This window comes from Strix aluco, chromosome 5 (assembly GCF_031877795.1).
Source record: "Strix aluco isolate bStrAlu1 chromosome 5, bStrAlu1.hap1, whole genome shotgun sequence".
Classification (NCBI taxonomy): Eukaryota; Metazoa; Chordata; class Aves; order Strigiformes; family Strigidae; genus Strix; species Strix aluco.
In genome coordinates this window covers 78,045,524-78,072,456 of record NC_133935.1, presented here as the reverse complement: position 1 = coordinate 78,072,456, position 26,933 = coordinate 78,045,524, and the positions used below count along the sequence as shown (strand labels likewise).

Here is a 26,933-nt window from a genome sequence, read left to right as displayed (position 1 = left end):
AAATAAATGAATAAGTATAAATACCTTTGAAGCTTCAGTCCTGCTGCCAATAGATGCCCTGATCCTTCTTCCCAACTTATCATAGACTTGTGGTGCTTACCTTACTTAACTCTTCTCTGAAAAAGTGAACAAAACAATTCTTTATGGAAATGCTTAGTTTATTGTCTAAGATGTTTAGGTTTAATTAGAGTACTGTTCTGTTCTGTAGCCTGTTACTGTTGGTATCTGTTTTGTCAGACTTTCAGTTCAACATGATAGCGAGCATTAACAGAAGGTAAAAGGTTACATAGCCAACTGAGGACAGATAGCTTGATAGTCTTAGATACAGAGAACCTTATAATAACATGCCCAGTATTTATTAGAAAGAGAAATATACTGTGTAACCATTCTGTTCTTAAGAACAAAATCTTCCATTTGAATTAGTCTTGGTAGGCTTGAAGGCACTGCCAGCTCAAGAGTTGATGTTTCCATTTGGTAGGTACGTACAAGTTCCTATTCACCAAAGATTGTACCAATATGAAAATGATTGATGAATATAACAAGAAAAAAGTCTTCCATTGCAAGAGTGTTGCAGCAGCACTGTGACATGCTGAATAGTATCTGTAGTGTAGTACGTGGTTAATGATTACATGTACTCTTGAATAGTGATGCTTGTGGTTTTCCCGTAGATCAAAATACTATCCTTGAAGAGAAATTTTCAGTTTGGCTAATCAAAATGACAGTCATACTGTGATATCACCAACTATACCAGAGAATATCAATGTGGTTTAGTATCATTGAATCTTTAGTCATTAATTCATCATTTCCATGAAGTAGTTGGCCTTTGATATTTTGCAATTTAAAAAAATACTTAATTGGTTACCAGATTTGATTCATTTAGTCCACCAGTTTCACTAAAAAAATAGAATTTAAAAAAAAATCCCCAAAGTTAAAAACAAATCATAAAGAAAAAGACTATCCTTACCAGTAGGCAAATTAACAAATTCCATTGTTATATTGCCAATTATCTGCGTGTCCAACAGAGACTGCCTTGTGATCACAGGCCATTGAACTATAGGATAACTTATCCAGAAATTATTCATGGAGTATGTTGTATTATTCCAGAAGAACGGACAGCTCTGCAGATTCTGATTCCGATGTTTGTTTCTCTAACATGTATTTCTCATCACATTCTGGGCTGTATTACATTTAATCTGACACATTCAAACCCTTCTGTCTTTTAATCCTACAGTCAAATTGCCATTAGTATTTAAAATGCATTGTTAATTTTTTCAGGAAGTTAAGTATCATCCTGACAGCTCAAGTAGTCCAATGGCAGTTTCTTATAACTTCTTATGATGAAAATTATCTGAAAATTGGGGACTTTTGTCATGGAGAAGTTTTTCATATTCTTTAGTTTCTATGATCAGTTATAGAGATTTAATGATAGGAGTACTCTTTCTAGTATATTTTATGCTTCTGTGCATGCAACCTTAATACTCTTCACTACTTCTCTTTTTTCTAAGTAAATGTATAATGTAGCATAATGTGGATACTGGGAGAAAAAAAAAAAACAACATACCAAAAACCCCTGCTTATTGTACCTTGTGAAAAATAACAGGTTTTTCTCCTGAGCTTTGAATATGATATAAAAACCTTCTTACTCAGCTTTACTAATTATAATTTGCACAAGACAAATTAAATGAAGCATGGTTAAAATCAGCATGTAATTGGATATTGTCACAGTGAGGAAAGGAATGTGAAACAATGTGCTACTGTGAAGGTCATGTCATTAACTGAACCAAGCGATGGATGGGCTGCGGCAGTGCAATCTTAGCACAGACATTCCCTGTGCACAAAATTAGCTGAGACCTGCCCCAGTCACGGTGCCGGTGAGTTGACCGACCCCAGCTGGGAGCTCTGGGCAGTGGTTTGGCACCGATGCGGGCTGTTTCCACCTTGATTCTTGGCTTTTCTGGCATGTCAGACATCCACCTGGCAATGTTTCCCTACAGTCTCTGTTACTGGGGGGTTTATAGACAGGTGTCACAGGATGGCAGTCAAATCAGTCCATGACATTATCATGTTTTTCCAACATCTCAGGTGTTCTCTTGTCATTCACTGATGCACAGCCTGTACCAAGACTCATGACACTCACTCCTTGTTTGCACTCCCATGTATGCCATAGCTCACTGCACCCTGCCTTGTGGCCTTGGCCATGGCTCGTTGTACTTGGCTCTTGATCAAGGAGAGGTCATGATGGTCCTGTGAGCTGTAAGTATTCAGAAGCTATGATAGCATAATATATGATCTCCTATTTGTAGCACTTATTTACTGTTACAGGTATTTTCATACTGTGCCTGCCTTAGGCCATCAAAAATACCATGCTTTGGTAAAATAACTTACCTCTCAACTGGAGACCAGTGTATGTAGGATATGCATTTAAATAGGTTTTGCATTTTTAAAATACATGCTATCTTAATGTAGTTCTTCACAAAAATTTCAGCTTTGATTTTTTCGGTTTTATTTTCACTGAGTTTTAGCTGGACCATTCAAATTAAATGTATTTCACAAAGTTTATCATCAGTCAAAGTGAGGAAGCAAATGGTATGGTATGCTCTAATGCAGAATTCAGAGTTCAGAATTATGTTAATAATTTTTCTAAATAGGAAAGCCCTATAACTATACTATTCATATGGTCAGGAGCAAGGAAGAAGAGGGGAAGAGGAGATTAGAGCAGAGCAAGTGTCCATTCCATTTGCTAATTGTGACTTAATTGATCTAATACATTTGACTATCATTTATTATTACATTTCGAAAAAAAAGATGTATTGAATGATAGGAAGTACCTCAAGTTACAGGGTTGAGAGGCTTCAATTTATAGGTCCTGACTGTGAAGGTGCGAAGCAAGGTCCAGACTTATCAGATGTGAAGCCTGAGGTTCTTCAAAGGTCCTTATAGAAATAGGATATTAAGGTTCCTAGAGAATATTAATGTTGGAAACTTGAGTACTTCCAGAGTTTTAGATTCTTCCACGATTAGTCTTCAATGAATTTTTTCATGATCTTGGTTTTTAACTCAGATGCCTAAATTCTAAACTCCACAATCAGCACTGCAATCTTTGGATCTAGCCTCAGATCAAAATCCCTCAGAATTGATGTCAAGGGCTTGAAAGTGTATTTTTCATATAGTGTATTTTTATCTGGAATCTGTATCTGTACATTACTCTTATCTGATAAATTCTCTGTCTATATGAGGGTTGTATGTTTTAGTCTCCCTGTCTAGCATGCAGATGATTAATAAATTGCTCATTTTATTTATCGCTCTGATGCATCTGTGAATGGACAAGTGACCGTCTCATGAAAACTGTCTATAAATTTGAAGGTTTCCAGATTGATAATTTCAGTGAAGGAATAACCTGTAAATGAATGCTGAATAAATTGATCTTTCTCACCTTTTAGAAGGAAGTATATTCTGTGCACATTTATGTTATTTCTTGTAATCTTCACCTTCATCATTTCATTCCAATTATTAGTCTCAGTAGAATCTTGAGAAAAGCCCTTTACAGAAATCCGATGAAAAAGGCTTATCATAAGTAATAGTGCAGACTTGGAAGTTTTTAATTAGTGTATGAAATTTAATATTCTGAGAAAGTAGTTCTTTAATCAAATTATGTTTTGGGAAAAAATGTCTAACCGAAATGACTCATTTTCCCATATTATGGGGAATATGAGGAAATATTTCTAGACTGGAATGTTATTGAACTGTTTGATATTTGTAATTTTTTTTTTTTATTAAAAATAGTTTGATTTCTAAAAGATCTTGTTTCTAAGTCCTGTTTCAAGATCCTGTTTTAAAAGCAATTTTGAACCCATTTCTTAAAGTCCACGTTCAGACACAGTAATTGCAACTAATTTACTATATTGCCTGACTTTCTGTTCACTTTAAAGGCAGGAGGTAAATCAATATTTCCATTCATGGATACTGAACAGAAAAAGTTATTAGTTGGTAATCCCCTTATTCTACCTATGCCTTTTCACTTATATAAAATTACAAAGCTATAACAAAAGAGGTTGTAGTAGTTGGCATTCTTTTCTTTTTTCCCTATTTGCAGGCTTTTATTCCCTAAAGTTATTAACTTTAGAAATAGATGTAATTTTTTATTTGTGGTAGGCCATATTTAGCTTTCTTTTCTGAAGACTCTAATTGTGTCTTAACTGCATGTCAGACTATATAAGGGATTAAACTAAAACTACCTGGTTTAATTGTCATAGGATTTATTAGGTTGGGTTTAAATCTTAATTACCCTGTATGCATTAGAGTGAATTTTTTTTATTGCATGTCTTTATCCAAGGGGCTGCAAGAAAATGTTTTTTAAAATTAAAGCAGATGGATTTTGCCAACAATTAATGAAATATTTTTTAAAGAATTTATAGCATTTACACTAATTTCATCCACTTGTCTATGAAAGATGAAATAAACCAGTATTATTAGTATTTTTATTGCTGCATGCTGAGCAACAGAACTCCCAGTTGTTTCACTAGTTTTCTATGTCTTTTCAAAGTGCCTGGGATTAATATGATTTTAAATGTTCTCCAAGTTTGTATCTGTAATTCTAAATAAATTGTTTTTAAACTGAACAGTCAAAATCACACATATATTTGTAATACGGTTTGTTTTTCGTAGATTTTGATTTCTTACTCTATTTCATTACCTGCAGAACAAAAGAATCTTCATAGATATCACTAATAGCAGGTTACTGCAATATAAAGTTTTTATATGTTGCCTCCCTTTTGGTTGCTTTAACACAATTTGTATAAAATACTTAGAAGTCATGGGAAGCATCATATTTGGCCTTAATTTTAGATTTTAAAACATGATTAATAATTATGTAGTAATATATAGTTGCAATATCTGCTATACTAATTTTAGGTATGCCTCCAATGGTTCATCAAAGAAAATGAAGTATGGAGACCTTTAACAAAAGCTCTTCTGTTTTGTTTTCTGAGAGATTTCATTATCTTCTAGCATCTCTGTAACAAATAAAGTCATGGAGAAGAGTGTTATTTTTTGCTTTCACATTTTACCTACAATTATTTTTGAACTGGTAGTTTTAGGAAAAAGGGTAATTGTGATGTCTGGCTAAATTATCACATTACATTAATGTCTTACTACATGAAAAGCAGCAGAAAACAGTTTTCTCCCCCCCCCCCCCCCCCCCCCCGCCCCGCCCCCCAATATATATTCTTTTAAACCTATTTATTTTCATGTAGTTCATTATACTGTCTCACAAAGTTCTAGAATTCATTTCAGGCCTTCAATCTCCCCTACATGCCTAACACCATTTTGGACTACATCACAGGTATCTACGTTATGTACAGTCTCTAGAAAGCCTCACATACAGACCTGAAGGCATAAGTAATCTTAATCACAGCTTCAGTGAAAGCAACATTTCTGAATAGATAGTATTGGCTGTTTGTTGAAAAACTTAAGACTTCCAGTATTTTTTTTTTCTTTCATGAATGAAATGCAAATATATCTTGTGGAAAAGCAGATACTTCAAAAATCGCACATACAATGTTTCTACTGACAAAAAGGTTTGACCAGTTGATGGGGTAGAAACATAGAATCATAGAATGTTTTGGGTCGGAAGGGACCTTAAAGATCATTTAGTTCCAACCCCTCTGCCATGGGCACCTTCCACTAGCCCAGGTTGCTCAAAGCCCTGTCCAATTTGGCCTTGAACATTTCCAGGGAGCGCGCAGCCACAATTTCTTTGGGCAACCTGTTCCAGTGCCTCACCACCCTCACAGCAAAGAATTTCCTCCCTTGAGCTGCTGGCCACACTTCTCTTGATGCATCCCAGGATGCAGTTGGCTTTATGGGATGCAAATGCACATTGCCAGGTCATGTTGAGCTTCTTGTCAACCAACGCACCCAAGTCCTTCTCTGCAGGGCTGCTCTCAATGCACTGATCGACCAGCCTGTGCATAGGATTGCCTCAACCCATGTGCAGGACCTTGCACTTGAGCTTGTTGAACTTAATGAGGTTCACACAGGTCCATATTTCATGGACAATTCTTCTAATTCTAGCATGGGATTTACAGAGCAAGTTTTCCTTAGAAGTCATTATGTGGCAGTGGTGACAAGGAACTTTCATCTTTGGCACTTGGTAAAGGAGGATGTATAGCTTTTACCAACAAATTGACATAGATACATTATCATGAATTACTATACATAATTATCTGTAGAGTCAGATATGTCTTGTTGCAATGTAATCCCTTTGTGTTGCTCTTGAAAGAATTTGATTGAAAAAGAGGTATTATTTCCTGTGATGACAAGCCAACTTCAGCTCCTTTCACATAATCCTGAGCTGAGATTAGGCTTTTAACTAGCTGAATCAATAGACCGTGTCTGTAAACCTGCTTTGTAGAGAATCCAAATGCGAGTGTAAGTTAGTGTTGGTGTGAATTCAAATTTCATCTGAATTTCATCATTCATTTCAAAATTTTGAAAGATTGTATTTTCCCATTCTTCTATTTGATGAAACTCTGTGTTTCTTCAAATCTCTAGATATAGAGATTACAGAGACAAGAAACTTTGGATTCTGTGTGGCAAAATTTAGGAAGTCATTAATACTGCTTGATATATAGTGTTTCCCATTGAAATTGTTTTATACCCAAAGTTGGGAAGGAAAGTACTATTGAAATAAGAAGCAATATAAAGACAATGGAAGAATGTAACTTTAGCAGATAATAATATCAATGAAAGTGTGGAAGAAAAAAGATTATTCAGATAGAATAGAAGAAAAAAGTAAGAGTCACAAGTAAATTTATGATCTGGTCCTTAATGTAATTTTGATATGCCTTGCATATCCTTGTCAGATACAGAAACTGTTTGCTTTGAAGGGGGAATTAATGCTGGTGAAAACTACCTTTCACTGTTCCAACTTAATAAATTTTGTGAACTTGTATACTGACAGTATGCTAAAGTTTCTAATTTATGCATATGGTCTCCTAAAGTCATTCTTCCATAAACTGATCTTCAGAACTGTCTTACTAAATCCCTTCATTCATAAACAGAAGTAACAGTGAGTATTTACCTCTCACTCATAGCATTACTGAATAAAGAACAAAAATAAATATCTAGGATATTTACATTGTGTATTAGGCTTGCTGAATAAGTGTGCAGTATTACCTGGTTGCAAAAGTGTATAACAGTGGAAAGATTCAAATTCTTTGTGTCAAGAAGTTAATAAATAACTAAACTACTCGCTTGAGAACCAGCAACAAAGCAATTTGTTCTTGTCAGCTAGAAGTGGTTAAATTATGAAAAATTGTCCTCTAAAGATCTAACTGATCCATGAATCTAATTTGTGAACGGTACAGCATTCAGTGTGTTGTAGCACTGTGTAGCTCATATTTTCTATCTTAAGAGAGGTGAGATATGACCAATGTCAGCGTTAGTTTATGCATTAGATAGGTAATATCTCCAGGCAGGGTGGTGAACTCCAAGATATGAATAGCCTAACAAAATATCTAATTCATATGGGGGGGTGGTGGTGGGGTTATTTTAATTAACTTGTAAATGTATCATGTTTCTGAAACATCATTCTTTAATAGGTGATTTAAAAAATACTCTTTAGTCCAGTAGAAGTAGATAACAACACTATGCCAGCTTTGCTCAATTTAAATAAATAAATAAAAATATAAATGACGGGAAAATAGTTTTGTGACAATAAAGAATCATTTTGTTTGAGTAGATAAACAGAATTTTATGTATAGAACACAGTGTTAAAAATCCTATGCATTAAATGATTCTATGACAAGGAATACTGTCAGGGTAAGCTTGAACAATGGGAAGGAGGTGGGGAAATAAACTGATAGCTAGGTGAGACTCAATACAAGAGAAAGCCTAATAGAATTGTGTTTTATGAAAATGTTCCTTTCTAAAATGAAACCACTAAAGAAAAAGAATATGTACATAATATCCATGTAAGTATGATGGTCTCATTTTTTCCAAACAAAAGCTTCCAGGGAAGAGATTGCAGGGGAACTGCTCTAACATATCATAAGGAGGTGTGTTGAAAGAAGTATTCTTTTCCCCTGTCTTCTGAAGTGAAACAGCTTTTTTTTAAGAAGAAATTAAACATATCATCTTGTGATGAAAACACTTGTGCTAACACTTCCAGCTAGTACCATTCAGAGTTGGATCCTTTGCAGTTTTAAATATTGCCTGCTAAAGAATCACATGGCTTTCTGAACAGATCACATTATTTACAGAACATTTTGTATATAAACATATGCAGAGTAAAGAGGATCTGAAGAAAATTGAATCTTTCGCCTCTTCCAACTTAATTGAAGGCTTCCACAAGCATTACATAGTCTTTTCTTTACAGCAATCAAATGAATAAGCAATTAGCTTTGGTCCGTAATGATAAAAGGAATTTTCTCCTGTGTCTGTAACACACTGAGTTCCGGCTTCGTTACCCAGATACTGATACCAAACCAACTGACCTGCGAAGAACAGTGTCTTGATGGAAAAGTAAAAAAGTGCATTTTGAGGGAAAAGGAAAGAGGATGAGTTCATGTTAATAGCATTTACCTCAAAATGGTGTTTAGCTCATCTATAATATATTTCGTTTGGATCTCAAAAAGGTCACAAAGGAGAATGAACGATGTCATTATTTATGAAGTGAGGAAAATAATGGTTTATAAAGATGAACTGCATTACCTTGTAGCACATATCATGGTGCTTTTTTAGTGCAAGTAATAATTGTCATTGGCTTACGCACTTGAAAAATGATTACCGAAATAATTCTCTCCTGTTGGTATTTATAAAAGAAAAAAAAAAAAAATTGTGGTCAACATTTTATTTAGATACATATATCCAAAGGTATTACCATAAACATAACTGAAAAAATAAATTAAGGCTGTTTTTGGAGGTTAGCAGTAGTCATTTTAAACAAGCTGCTGGACGTGAAGAAATATAACATCTCCTTTTCATTATTTGTGCAAATGCTATGTACATATACGTGTCTATTTCATACAGAAATGCACATAACAATTGCTTACTTTCATTCAAAAAAGTATAGGGCAGAGTACAGCAATTCTATTTAGTGGAAAACCTAAATCTTCAAGGCTTTTAAATGGTTCAGAAATATTTCAAGCAAAAATAAAAGCATATTTCGTACGAAATACACCAATTTTCAAACTGCTGTAGATGTTACACTGAATGAACCTTCTGACTGATTTACTAATGGAAACTAGTAATCTTCTTCTTCATTCCTTTGCCTGAATTACATGGTACAGCGTTTCCACAGAGCTGCCAGGTTCCACTCTGTGGTACAACAGTCAGACTCTCCTGTGATGTATTTTCACAGATTTTATTTTCACTGTGGGAGGTGAATAAAACAATAAACATGATGCAACAAATACTTAACCCACTTAGCAATGCCCATGCGTCGTTCTATCTATTGCCTGCTAGATGTCATGGTGCATAAATCACCTAATTGCATAGCGAGTCATATATCTGTAAAAGAAACAGCTTACACAAGTCTTTTATGAGCTCTGGATTTTGTCCAACGTCTGTACTTTTCTACCTGGCTTTTTGAGTGACTTATGTAGCTTACCAGGGAAGAGGCATTAAATGAATGAAGTTAAACATGAGCATGGGAAATATTACATGCAACAGAGAGCAAACAAAAGTCTGATTCTGTTATATTTCAAAGAGAGTACATAAAGAAATGTTGTTTTATTTTAAAATGTATTTTAGTACAAATTATTGTTAGTAAATTTTATTCTCTACTTTCAAACTAACAGAATTACTTTTCTTTCTCTTACAGAATAATGATATAATCTATTACAATGCAAAAGATGATCAGAATGACGTAAGTAATGTTTCTTTTTGTTTCATTGCCCGTAATCTCAGAAAATTAAGGGATTGAAAATATTAATGTAGCTCTAAGACTAGCATTTAAATATTTTGTAGAAGCAAGAAACCAAGAAACTTAGAAATGTTTTCAAAAGTTTCCTCAAGAGCCAGATAATATTTTATGTTCTAATTCTCAAAGTCTGTCTTCCCTCATACAGTCTGAGTTACTGATCAGGCAGGGAATGTTCTGAGAGAAAAAAGATCCTGACAGCAGTATCATTCACTTTTTGAAATGTGATAAAATCATAATTATAGGACTGTAGAATCAAAATGATAAATGTAAATAATTTACTTTCCTCTGAAGGAACCATTTTCTGGCCCTATTTTCCAAACTCATCTTGTTCTGTATTGTTTGTAAGAATTTTTTTACATGAGGGGAAAGCAGATGTAAAATGTTACTGAATAACTATTTTCATGCACTTTGTGATCACTCATATGACTGTAATAAGCTTTGGGGAAATTGAAAATCCAGTCCTAAAATTTAGACAAAACATATGATATTTCAATTCCTAGTTTTACTAAAACTCTTACTTTAAGTGGTTTGAAGTTTCCTATCTGGCTTTAACTATTAAAGATCTTAATGCCTTCTGGGGAGAAGATAAGTTATCCTCACCTTCACTTGAGATAATACAACTGCTTGTCTTCATTATAGATTTAATTTTTAGAACCATAGAAAAAATGTTGTAAATGTATTAATCAGAATTGCCAGCATGCTTCATTTGCACTTTTTAATCAAGTATTCTTTAGAGATTGATGGTATCACTATTGTAATTGATGCTTCTGCTGTAAGGCAATTAAAGAAGGTACATAGATCATGTCAAGCAGAACTATTTGATATGCTTATATAGAGTTATGAGTACTGGAATTCAGATACAACAGTCTACTGTCCCGAGTTTTAAAATTTGCATGCTTTAAGTAAAATTCATTAAAAGTAACCCAAATTTGAAAGATACTGGTCTTTTCTCATTAAATTCACTGGGATTGCAGGTCCTAATCACTTCTGGAAACAGAATTGCAAAGCTTAAACATTGGATTTTGAATCTAAATGTACTGTATAGTGATGGTAGATTATGGTGTGAAGTAAAAGACCCCTCTGTATCTACTATGATTAAATAGTACTGGGAAAGATCTCGAAGTGACTGCTTCTGCAACATAAATCCAAATCTGTTAGGCAGGGCAGGAAAGGAAATCGTGTTCCAGAGTTTACTCTCATTTTCTTTGACTTTCCTCTGGAATTTTTTTTTACCCCGGAAAAAACCTCACAACTCCTCCTGCCACAAAAAACAAACAAAAAAATTATTTCACCAGGTGTCCTATTTGTATTTCTGGTTTTATTTCTTTTTATCTTTTTTTGAACTCTTGGAATGAAGTTTATAATAACCTTTATTGTCAATTTAAGAATAGTGCCTTGTGAGTCAGAGCCAATCTCTCAAGAAACAAGTAACAGTAATATGGTGTCAGCAACACAGAGTGCAATACCAAAACCCAACACTAGCTTAAGTTATTACTCTGAAATGTTTTTAATTACAATGAAAAATTTTAAGACCTAGAAATTTCAGCTTAATGGGCTGAAATGTTATGTAGATCTGTGCTGTATGGGCTGTGTAAAATAAATATAGCATTGAGACTGTGGTTCTGTTTGAGTTGCCAGTATGTTTATATGGCTATATGTGTTGAAATAATTATTTTTCTTTCCTTCATAATAATCCTGAAATCAAAAGGTTAAAGATGGAGGAGGAAAAAGAAATGAGTTTTTTGTTTTGTTTTACTTTTAATCTATTTAATTCTAAGTTTAGAAAACAATGTGAAGGGAAAAGGTACAAAGGAAGTACACTATTTGCAAGCTCTGGTTGTTTGAGAGCATGTGCTTTCTGTCAGTGATTTAAGCTTTTTTGGCTAGCTGATGAAAACAAATGCTTTGACTTAAGGAGATACCATTAAGCAGTTCCCCGTGAATTCTAATTACACCATGAAAAGAGAGACCAGTCTCAGATATCTCAGCCACTGGGATCTCATTGGTTCTGCTAAGGGCTGGGTTTGCTCATCCTGGAGAAGCACTACTCTAATTCTACTTTCTCACATCCAAAGAAGAGCAGCAAAGCTGGTGAAAGGTCTAGAGCACAAGTCTTATGGGGAGCAGCTGAGGGAACTGGGGTTGTTTAGCCTGGGGAAGAGGGGGCTGAGGGGAGACCTTATTACTTTCTACAGCTGCCTGAAAGGAGGTTGTAGCAAGGTGGGTGTCGGTCTCTTCTCCCAAGTAACAAGTGATAGGACAAGAGGAAATGGCCTCAAGTTGTGCCAGAGGAGGTTTATATTGGATATTAGGAAAAGTGTTTTCACCAGAAGGGTTGTCAAGCACTGGAACAGGCTGCCCAGGGAAGTGGTTGTGTCACCATCACTGGAGATATCTGAAAGACTTGTAGCAGTGCTGCATAGACATGGTTTAGTGGTGGACTTGGCAGTGCTAGGTTAACTGTTGGACTTGATGATCTTAAATGTCTTTTCCACCCGAATTGATTCTATAATTCTTGCTATTTAGAAAATATGAATATTTCATAATAATGCTAAACATTATTCTCCTTCAGCTGCAATATCAGTATTAGTTCTTAATAAACAAAATAAATCTTATTTATATTACAGAAAAGGAAGAATATTTTAGAAATATAATTTATACACGCAGATTTGGATCCCTTTAAAAGGCCTAGTATTTCAGGAACCACTAACATGCACCTCCTAAAAAAGTCTCTTCCATGTGCTGTGAGTTTTTCACTGTTAAAATTTTTGTGCACATATTTCTTAAAGTATTTGAAATGTAGGAATTCTTTTCCTTCATCATTAAGGCTGAGGCTGATTAGATAAATGCAGATTAGGAATCCAAGAAAAATTTGTTTTCTGTAGCACTTTGTTGGGAATAGAAAGTTATGGGTATGATTACAGATTATTTGCATCTCATTAAGGTGGTAAGAAGCAGTTAAATACTTTTGGATTAAACACATTGAGTGTGAAAATAGCTGTATTTGTGCTTGTGCTGCCACTGTGATTAGTAATCTAAATTTAAAGAAGAAGCAATAAGATAGTCAGTGGTCTGATACTGATTTTTTTTGAGAAAATCTGCATCCAAGTCTCAACTATGTATGCAAACACTCCAGACTCTTCTCCCCTTTTCCTGTCTGAAAAAAGGCTTGAGAAGACTTAGGCAGCATCTTTTTTAATATAGAGAGATTTTAATAGAATCACCTCTGAAGCACTGGCTAGTAAAACTGCTTTTGCCATCCATTTTTTGCTGTCTCTAACAACTTCATATTTTTTTTTCTCTTCCATGCTGTGAGCTGTCATTAAATCACAGGACATGGTATTGTATTTCTCTTTCAGTACAAGTAGAAATAACTAGTAGCAGAAATTTATTTATTAAAATTAGGTATCTAAGCTAGTCACTGTGGATACCTCTGGAGAGCTGTTCAGTTTATTCTGAGATAGGTGTCTAAGGTCAGCTGAATCACTTTGAGATGTGTGCTTTTCTCTGTTGACCAGGTTCCTATAACAGACCCTTTTAAATCTTACCTTTTAGATGTTGAAGAATTAGAAGAAATCAATCTCACAGGTCCTGCCTGCCAGTTTTTATTTGTCTCCACTCATCCTTTTAAAATTATACCTCTATCAGAAGAGCAATCCTCTAACTTTAATTCTGTGTATTTTTACCAGTGTATGTTAATATGCTGCTGTATAGTTTGCTTTCGTTCTTGCTGTTTATGTACCACATTCATGTACCTTCTCTCTCATTTTTCATCTGCTGTGTCGATGGGCCTTTTTGAATGTAATGACTCTGTTTACTTGGACTTAAAAAAAAAAAAAAAAAAGCACATGAAGACCAAGCATTCATTGGCCTTTGGATTTCTCAGTCTCTCAGATAAAACAATCAATTTGTAACTCCTTAGTCCATCAATCAGTAATATACCTTTGTACTCTTTATCCTGCAACAGCAATTAGATTCTACTTGATTATTTCCCCCACAGTGCTGTATGTAATGTGTGGGCTGTTCATAATTAATGAGTTTTATCCTCACAACAAGGTAGGAGATATTATATTCCCATTTTTCATATCTCATAGGAAGATAATGGCTAAACTTGTAATTTAATACAGGTCTCTCAGGTTTTCATTCACTGTCCTATTCCCTAGAATCCTTTCAGTTTGATATATTGCAGTCTGCGTCGTGCACTTTAATTTGCAGGTGTCAAGTGCTTGTGTTGTATTTGGACAAATGCTGTAGTGCTTTTATTGGACAACTGAGTGGTACCACATTAAGATGACCTTTCTCATAAGTTTTAATACTGCTTTTCCTGTTTTCTCTTCTTGTCCTTTGTAACCCCACTGTATTTACAGTCATTTTTGCTTCACTGCTCAGTTCTTTCCTCTTTTTTGTACCGGTCTCCATGTTACTTCTAGTGATTCCACATCTTTATAGATTCTTTCTAAATCTAATTTTTCTCTTTCCATGTGTTCAGGTAATCCACCTCTCCACTATGCACTGTACTGTTTGATTACTTAATTTTCATTCTTCCTTGATTTCTTTCTTAATGTTTCTCTCATGTCCTCTTGGCATCTTGCTTCTTTTCTAGCTTTTTTTAGTGTAATTTCTTGTCATGGTTTTATAAACTCCTTCCCGCACAAGCTCCATTAGCCTAATGAAAACAAGACTGAAATTTTTCAGTGATTTTACTTTAAGGACTAAGTATTACAAATAAACAAACAAATGCTTCTTTAACATTAAACCAGCCACACGTCACTGGGAGTCTGCAGCTCCTCTGTAGGTCTTACTCATTAGGCTTTAATTGGGAGCAGTCAGCTGCATCTCCTGGCAAGAGTGGTGTCCCTAGTTAACACAAGTGATTTATTAGAGATTTCCTTTATGCAGTCCCATGTTGGATTGCAGTCATGACTAACAGAGCAGTACTTCTTGTGCAGTTATTGATCATGTATTAAGTGGTAGTAACACTTTTATCTTGCTGAATTAATGTGAAGGCTCTAGAATTATGTGTCCATTTGGGGAATAAGTACCTGCACAAAATGGGAATTCACTCTGTGACTGGGGTCAATGTGTGGGTTCCAGTAGAGGGAAGCAATCTGGAACATGCCTATGACTGTTTTAAATATGAAAATATTTTTTTAATTATTTTATAAAACTTGCAAGGAAAAATATTTTAAAACTGGTAAGCTATCTTTGCCACATGGTTTAGATAGTATTCGTAATTCAGTGATGCCTTATTTTGGAATAATATGTGAAGCATTAGCTCTCTTTGAGTTTAAAACTGCTGCATAAATGCAGCTATCAAGCTTTTTAAAAATAATGATAAAAAAGGTCTACATCAAGCTGAAAACTTGTAAAACTAAGAAAGGATGATTAGGTGTGAATATAAAAATAATTTCAAAAAATTCCTGGTGGGTATTAACATACCACAATTCTGGACATATAAGGTGGAATGCATCAGTTGGAGAACATAGGAACTGATTGTAATAATCTTTTGCCCGCTCTTTTGTAAGTGTTTTTTTAAAACACCCTAATCTTCATTGGGAAATGTGGATAAGCTATAAACTGTTATCTTTCCATCCACCAAATCCATCTCCCATTTTAAAATGGAGAGATGAGAAAATTTTCGATAACCCTGACTTGGTTCAGACAACAAACATTTGTTTAGAAAACAAAATAATTTCCACCCCCAAAAATGGTCTTTTTTTTTTTTCTCTCCTTTTTTTTTTCTGTTGTTTTTTGTTTGTTTGTTTGTTTTTTTAATAAATATGAGTGTATGGTCATTGAGCAGAAGTAGGCAGAGAACAGAATGGTTATCCATGAGGCAGACTCCTTATAGGTCTGCTCATTCCCTAGAAGAGACAGTGAGATTTAGAAGCATGCTGACAGTGGCACTGGAAGTTTATTGAGTCTATGCTTATGCCCATACACAAGTCTTTTCTACTAATTTATGGTATCAAGTGTTGCAAAATTGGCTTTGATTTGCAGCTATGATTAACTTAGTAAAAAGAAGTCTGATAATGAATTCGCCAAAGTTTACTTGAAACTAAGTCTGAACCTACTATTGACTTGATCAAAGAAATGCTGAATTTTTTTCTCCTGCTAGCAGAATTCAGGAGTTTTCTGGCTTTTCTCCTCACAACATACATTGAAAAATGGCAGAATGATTTTATTTATTGAAAAAACAAGTATACTATTTTATGTATTTTGTAGCTGGGCAACAGAAAAGAAGAGTTCTCTCTGCAGGGCCCGTGTCCCAGGAGCTGCATGTTGGGTCAGGTGGAGGCCTTGAGGGGGAGATGGGATCTGAATATGATTAGTTGAGAGGAGGGTCTGGAGCTATAGGGCAGGGCAGATGGGGACTCCAGGGATCAAGTCTCAAAGCTAACAGGTATAAATAGACTTTTCTAGAGACTGGAAGGGTGATGCCAGGTTTCTGCAAGTGCAAAAGCTGCCAGTTGCTCGACTGAAACGTGAAACTAAATGATAAGACCTGCCCTGACAGTATAGAGAAAGCTGGGGTGGGGTTTTCTTTACCTGTTACATGTCATCCAGCAGATACAAATTTCCTCTGTTTTTGGAGAGTTTTTTAAACCTAATTCTGAAAATACATACCTTTAGAAATGTCCCTTGTGTTTGCATATGTAAGAGGATTTCTGTCTCAGTGCTTAGACTGGCTCTGGTTGCCAATGTACAAAATCAATATCCTACCAGCTACAGGTGGATTTCAAAACTACTCATTTTTCAGCATTTCATAGACAGTGAAGGATAGGCATTTCCAGTCATTTGTTTCAAATAATTTAGGATGAGCTTAAATGCTAGGCTGTAGAATACCTAGTCTCCTTTTACAATAGGGTAGCCTAGTAATGTAGCCAGCTAACTTCCTTATCTAAAGTTGTGTGGTGCTCCTATTCCCTCTGCTTTCAATGTATTCCAACCAGTATGGTTTGATGTTGTAACATCACAGGCAGCTACGTGAAATAGATACAGTCACAGTTATGATGTGTCATGTTTCTTTTTATCTCTCTTTGATGCTGAAAAAAAATGTTAAAATGAGTCATAAAGAGTTTGCCCCAGCTATTCTAATTTATGATAAGTGGGCAAAGTATATTTCATACAGATTGGAAACCGTAGTTAGATGACTTGACAATAACTGTGATTTGTACACTCCTACTCTCAAGAAGGTGCCAACAAGTAGCCCTTGTACGTATAGCAGGTCTCTTTAGGGATTATTTTTGTTATTGCTGTTCTTCATGTGTGTAAATTGCAGCTATTTTTAGATTAATTTTCTTCTCCTTCTGAACCTGCTAGGGTTTTTCAGCAGGCCAACATGCTGCAGATAGCAGAATAAATAATATTTACATATATCTACATATCTAGATCTCATATTTTCTGTTTAATGTCACATCTCTTGGTGGTATGTGGTAGAATTAGGCATGAAAAAATTTCACTGGAAAACATCATTTAGCACTTGTTTTAGATGATATTTTGCACATTCTTGGAGAATCATGATATCAAAATGGGCTAATAGCTAAATTTGTAAAGAGACTGAAATATTAGTTGACTGATACTTGATGGAGATCTTTTAATTTTGAAGTCTTTGACAACTTGGGCTGCAGCTGTGCCAGTTATTCTGATTCTTGGCAATATTACGTAGATTTTATTGAAGATTTGTTTGGTTTATTTTTTCCCTTCTCACTGTAATGGGTATTAGCTATACAGACAAATGCCTTATTCTACCTGGTTTTTTATATAGACAAGGGAGACATTTTGCCAGGGTAGTTTGCTCTTAGACTGACCTAAGCTATAGGAGGGAAAGAACATTTGTGCTAGTATAAATTATCTTCCATTATAAAAGACTGTCAGAGTAGGACTTTTGAAACACCCATGCAGAGAACATTTTTAAAGCCTTAGAGAAGTTTCATTAGAACAGGAGTTTCTTATCTGTAATAAATGTCATACTTTTCAACTATATTTTAATTTTTATTAAAATATATCTTGAATATTAACCTATATCTTTTGATACTAGCACATAGTACTCGGAATTAATTAATTAAGTCTATAATACATTTAAAATTTTATTAAATGAAGAGGGAAAAATTTGATAGCTTCCCATAGGTGTCCTAACCTATTTCCATTTTCAGAAAATACTTCCTGGCTGTTGCACTTTTTGATTCGTGAGAGTATTCCAAGACTTTGTCCTGTGCTTCTCAAATTTACAACATATTCAGAGATACGACTCTTTTATTATATTCTACAGATCATAGAACATACTCAAATGAAATTTTTTCAATGTATGTACTAAAGTAAGTTAATACGTTTGAAAATGAACTGTCTTAAAAAAGTAGATCCATATTTTATTATTTTTTATGTAACAAATTAATTACACTTTGGGGAGTATCTCTCTCACTGCAGTTTATAACAAAAATAAAGTTTATGGTTAAATATACAGTTCTTGCTATAGGGAAGATGTAGAAAAATCCTGTTATAGCACAAAGCATCTTATCTTTAGTACATGGGGAGGAGGACTAATCAGGAAAGCCATATTTTTATGTTCTTTGGTCTTACATCTGTTCATCTTTTTTATGCAAGAGGATTTATTGTTCTTATTTCTAGCAATTTCATGGTACCTTGACTTCAGGTATTTTAGGAAAATGCATACTCCACTGTTTTTGCTGTGCACTTTCTTACATCTGGAATCCAGTGTTACAATTTCTAACAGTGTGATTTGGATGCCATTTTTTGGAAAATGAGCATTGGAACTGATAGTGAGGGCATGAGTGACATTGTCTGCTTTAGTGCCAAGACTTTTTGCACTGTTCACTGAGGAATGTGTGCCTTTTACCACGTATCCCTGGGAATCACGTCAAGTCTTTGGGCACCTTGCCATTTCAAGGCATTATAGGTAAGCTTGAATCCAACCTATAAGGAGAAAAGGCATTCCTTAAAGCTTCCTATTGAAATTTTAATGATCTATTGCCACAGGGAGCAGGGTTCTTGCTTTTTTTCTTCTTCCTTTTTTTTTTTTTTTTTTCCCAGTTAAAAAACTAAGTGTCAGATTTATATTATTCAAATTTGTGCAAGTCTTCTCCCAAATGAATATATGTTCGAGGCTGCTATGAAAAATACATGATAATAAAATATATGAGTGCCCCAAAGCTATCTCTTACCTGTGAAAGAGTTATGAAATAATAATGGCATGAGTGATAACTGTAGTTGTCAGTGTCCTAAAAAAGATGAGGATGTTCTTAATGTGGAGAATCCTACCTTGAAGGCAAATTTGCACAAAAGAGCAGTGCTTGAAGTCTCCCCATGGAGGCTAAGTTTATGCCATGTCAAAGATCAGAATTCAGCCCTAAAGTTAGTGATTCATCACTTCAATGGAAAATTTCCTCCTGCAGGATGTTTCCTACTAATATCAAATGCATGAGTGATAACAATTGCAGTGAATGCAGTGTAATTGTTTATTGGTAAATATAAGCACGTCGAAAAGCTGAACTCGTTATGGAATGTTTATAACATTAGAAGTAGTAATTTTTAGCAAGTGCTTTGTTGCCTGATTCCAGATAGCAATGTTGTATGAGTGTTTTGACATGTCACTTTGAAGTGTGCAGGTCACACTGAGATTTCTTAGTACAAAACAAAATGAATGACTGAATCTGATAGACCCAGACACAGACACAGAATTGTCTAGGTTGGAAAAGACCTTGAAGATCACCTAGTCCAACCATTAACCTAACACTGGCCGTTCTCAGCTACACCATATCCCTCAGCGCTATGTCAACCCGACTCTTAAACACCTCCAGGGATGGGGACTCCACCACCTCCCTGGGCAGCCCATTCCAACGCCTAACAACCCGTTCTGTAAAGAAATGCTTCCTAATATCTAGTCTAAACCTTCCATGGTGCAACTTGAGGCCATTACCTCTTGTCCTAAAATGTGATGTTTTCATATGATTGATGGAAGGTGGAAGTAGGCTTTGAAAATGCAAGTCATATAAAGAATCCTGGAATGGATCACTTATAATATTTTAATATTATATTTAATATTGACTTACATGGATATAATTTCAGAGTGGCTTGTGATTCCAAATATGTCCCCAAACAGGAAATAATCTATGCATTGAACTGTTTTGGGATTTTCAGGGTGTTCTCTGTAGTTTGAGTGATCTGAAATGCAGTTCCTCGCCTATTCCTGCCAGCCCCTACTCTGTGAATAAGAGCATTTCTGAACTAGCCACTGCAATATGCAAAAGGCCAGATCACTTTCTCTGGCGTTTCCACATACCAGTTCTCAACATTCTCTGTCCATGTGGTTTTATGGAGAAATAGATGAAAAAAAAAAAAAAATTAAATTGAAGAAGGCAACCATATCTAATATACAGCATTTCATTTGTAGGTGCTTGTAAGTGAATGGTCAGTTTATTCTGTGAAGTATAAAGTTTTCTTACTGTATCCAGTGTTATCCTTTCCTGTAGTTCTCTTTGTTAACATCTCTATTTTCCAGTACTTGCCATAAATATGGCAAAGCAGCAGAGCTTCAGAACAGAAACCTCTCATTTTATGCAAAGATCATTTACTCTAGTTCTTCACCTGAGTCATGCCTTGAGTAGGGCTGAGTAGGAAGTAATATCTGGGGTTTAGCTTCAAAAACATTTCTTGCCCACATGGCTGTGAAAGGCCATCTGTGCTTCTGCTTTTGTCTTGTGAATTGAAGTCTTTCAGAGGTTTTAGCACTGGTACCTGAAAAGGTGAATTAAAGCTACTCTTGCAGTTTTCTTTTATGGTGTGTATTGCAAATAACTTTTAATCTAGTGGGGAATCATGTTGTCCAGACCCTAAAAACTTTTGAACTTGGAATCAGCCGACCTTTTACAAAGGTATTTTCTTTTGTTGATTTTTTTTTTTTTAGTTCTTTTAAAATCTAAAGGTTGACCTGTTTCTTCTTCCTTTTTTTTTTTTTTTTCTGTTTTTTGTTGGTTTTTTTTTTTTCTTCTGATGTGCTTCTCATCTTGGGCAGAATATCCTTCTAAAATTTCCTAGTCTCTGTGAATGCTATTCTTCTAATTTGTTGCATTGTTAGGATTTCACCATACTAGCGTTTTTAAAAAGCATATAAATAGTCTTACATAGTGCTATGGCAATTTACTTAAATTATTATATGGCACTTAGTCTATAGGTAAAGTCTATGGTCTGTATGTAACCCAGAGGTCAGTGCATGGTTTAGTGTTACCTACTGCTTTTATCTACTGAGATACAGCTGGCATTTAATTAGTGAAAAGCTGCATTATATTTATGTAAGCATGAATTAGTGAGGGATGTTTGTGTAGTGTTTTGAGCCCTATTAGTGTTAACTCAGAGAATCACAGAAAAAAATTAGATTAGGAGGGCTTCAGGAGGTCATGTAGTCCAACCTCCTTCTCAAAGCAGGGCTTTACTGTTATTAATATTGTTATTGACACAGAAGACGGTACAAATTAAGAAGAAAGAGCAATAACTGATTAGTATGCTGCAGGATGTACAAAATCTGGACCTAACCAGTATGACTGAAGATAAGTATGCGCTGTGAAACAGGATCGGTTAATGGCTTAGCAAAGCATGGCAAAGACAACTGCATCAGATGAAAAAATCAAATTAATTAAATGTTCACATTCAGTTGGTATTATAACTAATTCCCAATGAAGCATTAAGATGATTTAACAGTTCTTTTTCTCCAGGGATATGATCTTTAATCAGATGTGGGGGTGGTAAAAGGTAGGCAGTGTAATTTATTTCAATAAGAGTAGAACAGTTCCTAGTTTGAAACTTAATTGCGTGTTGTATGAAAAATCTAAATTATCTAGAGTGCGTTTTGGTCTTGAAATTGTAGATGACTAAGTATTCTATGGGATTTGTCAACAATAGATATTTTTATTTTATTTTACAACATATGTTTGAGTACTCTAATGGAATGTGAATTATCAATGATTTGAAGGAGGCTATGAATTTCAAGTTTGTTGGTTTTTGGGTTTTTTTAAATAATTGACTGGGATTTTCTGAACTACTCATAACATTTAAATAAGTTAGAGTAAGATGTGCTTTTATTCTAATATGACCCTATATTCCTAGTGTTGGCTAATGATATCATCTTATCCAGTCAAGCCACTATTAAAGTCAGTGCTGAAGTAGGCAGTTCTGTGCGACACATGATAACTTAAAGGCAGGTAGGAAAATCACTCTTAGTGAACACCCTGGTCCTGAACCCCTGAGTTTTCCCAGGCCATTACCCCATATAGAAGAGAACCAAGTTGGGAGGTTCAGATGGGGTTACACATCATGATACCTGAACTCATGACCAGGATGTATGACCCAGAAGGGATATGGAGATGTTGCCTGAACCTTCAGGAATGGAGGGGATAGAATTGGGGATCACTGAAGCTAGACAGACATACACAAGTTCATGGGACCAGATGGGATAGATCCATGGCATGTATGAGGCAGCTCTCCATCATCCTTGAAACACTGGGGTTTGGGAGAGGTTCCTGATGACTTGGGGGTGGGGAAGGGTCACAGTTATCTTTAGGAAGATAAATATGTCTTACATGTCTTCTGTGCTTAAATATTTAAAATACGTATTTAATTTTACCTGACATTGTAGTTAAAGAGAAAATAGGACAGAAGTTTATTTTTGCATACTGATGTTACTACAACAGACTTTATGCACCTTTGCTGTGAAGGTTAGCTGTAATATATAATAAAGAGAAAAGAAGATAAATTTCAATTCTTTTCTGATTATTAAATAAGAAAACAAGGTTTCAACAAATACTAATTTTAACTCACTAAAATATCATGTGAGTTTTAGGAAAGACCAGCTGATTGCACAGGTCTCATTAAAATAAATTCCGTTAATTGCTAATATGCTTAGGTGCCTTGAGATTTTTCCACCCTTCACCCTGCTGCTTGACCTAACCTCCTGAGCTTTACCTTGTTTGGGACACTTGAAGAATAGAGTCTCTGTCTCTTCAAATCAGAGGCACATGTGTTGTGGCTTACTTGCTTTGGGTCCGTAGTTGCGAGTAGGTGACCTCCCTGAACTCAGTGGGCATTAGTCGAAGGAACAGATTGACTCAGGCAGTTTATACTTTTAGTTTTCAAGTAAACATCAGGGAGATGGAGGAATGGTCTTGGCTTACAAAGTGGAACAAGTTCCATTTGGTAAATTCAGTAGGAATTTGAATTCTTATCTTCAGATTAAAAGAGTAAATCTGAGCAGGTGTGTACTTCAGCTCCTCTGGGAAAAGAACTAGTTAAACAGATATGAATATTTAGTATGTTATATTGCCATGTTTTGTCCATTTGGACCCCTAGTCTACCATGGAATTCCTTCTTTAAAACTTGACCAGTCATATGCTGACTACCTTTTCTAGCTGAGTAATTGTTCATCATGTCATTGAAAACAGGCTGTCTCTTTCAGTTTCCTACATGCAAAATTGTATAGAAGTTTTATTTAATGATTTGTAAGCCATAGCTACAAAATGCAAGGATAGGTCCTGTAGATATGATTCAAACCAAAACTAGTATTGGTCCTTTTAGTGTTTTTCTTCACAACATGGATGATAAAATGCTGGTATAATCATTAGAAATTCACAATAATTGTTGTTACAGTTTTCATTAATTCCTTTATTACTATCTTTTAATCTTAAGTGGTTTTTTTAGCTTATTGCCAAATGATCTCTTATGTCTTGATAATGTTCCTTTTTGTCAGAAATTAAGAAAATAGTTATATTATTTACAAGACACTATAATTCCCTGAGTTATGGTATTTAAGGCACACTCATAGATGCAATGTCAACTCTTTCAAACAGAAGATGATTTCCAGAAGCTTGGATTTTTGTTTTGAAACTCTCTCCACCTGAAGAAATTAGGAAAACCCAATGCTTTTTATCTGTTTCTCTAAAATGTAATTCACTGAAATGCTACAAGAGAGACAGATTTTCATAGAATAGTTTGGGTTGAAAGGGACCTTTGATGGGTGTCTAGTCCACCCCCCCTGCAATGAGCAGGGACATCTTCAACTAGATCAGGTTGCTCAGAGCCCCGTCCAGCTGGCCTTGAATGTTCCCAGGAATGGGGCATCTACCACCTCTCTGGGCAACCTGTTCCAGTGTTTCACCACCCTCACTGTAAAAAATTTCTTCCTTATATCTAGTCTGAATCTACCCTTTTTTAGTTTAAAACCATTACCCTTTGTCCTATCGCTGCAGGCCCTACTAAAATGTCTGTCCCCAGACTTCCAAGTCTTTATATTTGATAAATGAATTACATCAAGGTTTCATTTATTCGTGAAACCAAACTCATGATGCAGTGAATTTTGTGAATAGGCTGTGATACAAAGAAAAAAGTTATTATGTTTGGGATACCCACAAAATTATTGTATATCTAAATGTTCTTATCAGGAGCTGTGAACCATGAAGGTCATATAAATGAACGCGTACAGCGGGTTTTGAACAATCCGTCAAAAAGAATATAGTTGTGTATACAGTAGACAGGGACAAGCCTGTAAGTAGATATATAGAAATGATTATCAACAAAAGATAGTTTGCATTCCAAAAAGTGGCTTAAGAGGCAAATAAATGCTTTTTTAATTAATTTGACTCTATATTTGCTACATACTAAAGTTATTCAGTTGACAGAATGCTGAAAATAACTGCTATAAAACATTTTTTTTTAAAGTAAATGCTCAATCCAGAGTTCCATTCATTTTCTTACTGATACACAGCAACCAATAGATTAGAAGCATATAGAAACACTAAAAGCACTGAAAAAACCTCATATATATTTTAAATATATGGCCCTTGAGCATGACACACTGAGTTGCAAATAGAAAACTATTTCCCTACATCTGAAGCTATCCAGACCCTATATATGTTTATATATACATCCTTATGTTTGTATATATGTATATATATTCTTATGTTTAACTCCTCTCGGTTGTCTAACAGATAAAGTAAGAATATTTAAGTTCTGAGCCAACTGTTTTCTTACTTCATTTAGAACTCTTTTGGTCGAGTTTTGTCCTTAAGAATAGACAGAAGGATGTCACCTTTAAGTAAAATCTTAGTGTATCTGAATGAAGACTGCAGTTCCCCACTGACACACAAGCAAAAATGAAGTAAAATGTTTGCAGTTCTATCACAACCACCTAAACCCACTCAGCAGTTTTCCCACAGTTGGAAAAATCACATCTATTGAAAGGAAATAAAAAAAGTTATCAGAAGGCAACGCACTCATGACATTATCTAAAATGCTATGAAAGTGCTATAACTATTAGAAATGCCATGTAGCTGTCTCTTCAAAAGTAACTTCCCTCTATCTTATCCTTAGAAGAGCTGTTGCTATCCTTTGCTTTCTGCAGGCGTACTGCTGAGCTGTGTGCTTCAAGCGATATCTCATTTTACTCTCCTCATCAGGTCCAGCTGTAACTTTTTAATGGGGCCAGAAGCAGCATTGAAGGGGCTGGGTACATAGTTCTACTGGATTGCTTTCCTCAAGGAAGAAAAATATCCAGCAAAATAGCAAGCCTGATTTTGAGTAAGGAACTGAGTGTAGGAAAAATTCGGTGCTTCTTTTGTATATGATAGCATTCGTTTGCACAGAGGAGATCTGGGAGTGAACTAAAAGAAGCATAGGTAGTGAGACTCAATTGATTAAAATTGTACATTTAGAAATTTCAACAGATATTCAGAAACCAAAAAGGGGCAGTAACCTAGAGATGAAAATATAAAACTTTTGAAAATCTGTAAGGAAAGACAGAAAGGAATGACTGAGCAAGAATTTTGATGTCCCTAAAACCGTAACAATTATAATTCCATCTCCACATTTGTTCTCTAAAATGTCATTGATAGGAACAGCAAGGTTTTATGCAAAACACAGTCTGTAGATACTAGGGCAATGGAAAATATTAGCAACCAATTCCTTTCTATTTTACCTAAGTATGAAAGCAGGCATGTGCCGTTGTTTCTTGCTGGATATCAGTTCAGGAATTAAAAAAAAAGAAATCTACCTTTTATTCTTTTGTCCTGATGCTAAATCTGTTCTGATGCTTTGAACAACTTCTACATTGTTTCTAAAAAGAGTCTGCCTTTGGAAAATAACTGAAGATTGCTTCAGTTTGGTTGTGGTTTTGTGTGTGTTTCATTGATGGTATTTGTTCAATTAATATCAGTTTTCTCATCTTCAGTTTTCAACAGCTGCAAGAAGCAAAAAACAATAAGCTTTATATTTGTGGAAAAAATATTTCTCATTTGTACAGTAACCAGTGCTTTTCAACTAAATGAAAATTAACTAGTAAAGATACAAAATCCACTCATCTTCCTATGGCTATGATGATGAAAAGTCACTGAAAGTTGTGGAAAGGAATCAGGATATTTTTGGCTGCAGTGAAATGGGCAGCTAAACTATGTCAGAGTTTCTTGAAATGACCTCGTTTCATTTTGGTTTAATGGTTGTTTGCTTTTCTGTACACATCTTTCAGTGATAATTCTTGGCATAAATCTTCTAGTTACCTCTCGTACATACATTAATTTATGTAAAAACAAAAAAGCCTTTGAGAGGGAAGTTGCATTATTTCTACTATGTATTTGGCTTACAAAAACCAGAAAGCAACCTTCAGTTTATTTTAGATCATGCCAAAAGTGATTTAGCCGAAACCACAAAGAACAGCTACAGAAGAACCTGCTTTACCTGAATTTTAGCTGCTATATCAATTTGCCTTTATTCTGATAGTGAACAGTAGACACATGAGAAAATTATTTATTTATTAAAAAAAAAGAAAGCCTTAAAATGGCACAAATGTGAACTGAAAAGAGAAATGGATTTTATCTGCCTCACAAGGGAGGGAGAAATTGGTCTGGAGATTCATTGCAGAGAAATGAGTGAGTTATTTTGCTGACTGTCAGTGGTAGGTAACAATGTAATTCAATAAGTGAAGGCCAGGTTTGAATAGATAGAAAATTAA

The 26,933-nt window shown here is 35.0% G+C and overlaps 1 protein-coding gene across 9 annotated transcripts in view; it reads left to right on the top strand.

The window, feature by feature from the left end:
- The window catches only part of CACNA2D1 (calcium voltage-gated channel auxiliary subunit alpha2delta 1), a 433,456-nt gene that overhangs the window by 217,877 nt on the left and 188,646 nt on the right, over positions 1-26,933 (top strand). For all 9 annotated transcript variants that reach the window (XR_012623660.1, XM_074827917.1, XM_074827916.1 and 6 more), the window contains exon 5: positions 9,824-9,868. Coding sequence is in view for 8 of the 9 variants with exons in the window: in XM_074827917.1 (XP_074684018.1) it covers positions 9,824-9,868 (45 nt within the window). In the remaining variant the exon portion in view is untranslated. The remainder of the gene's footprint in view (positions 1-9,823; positions 9,869-26,933) is intronic.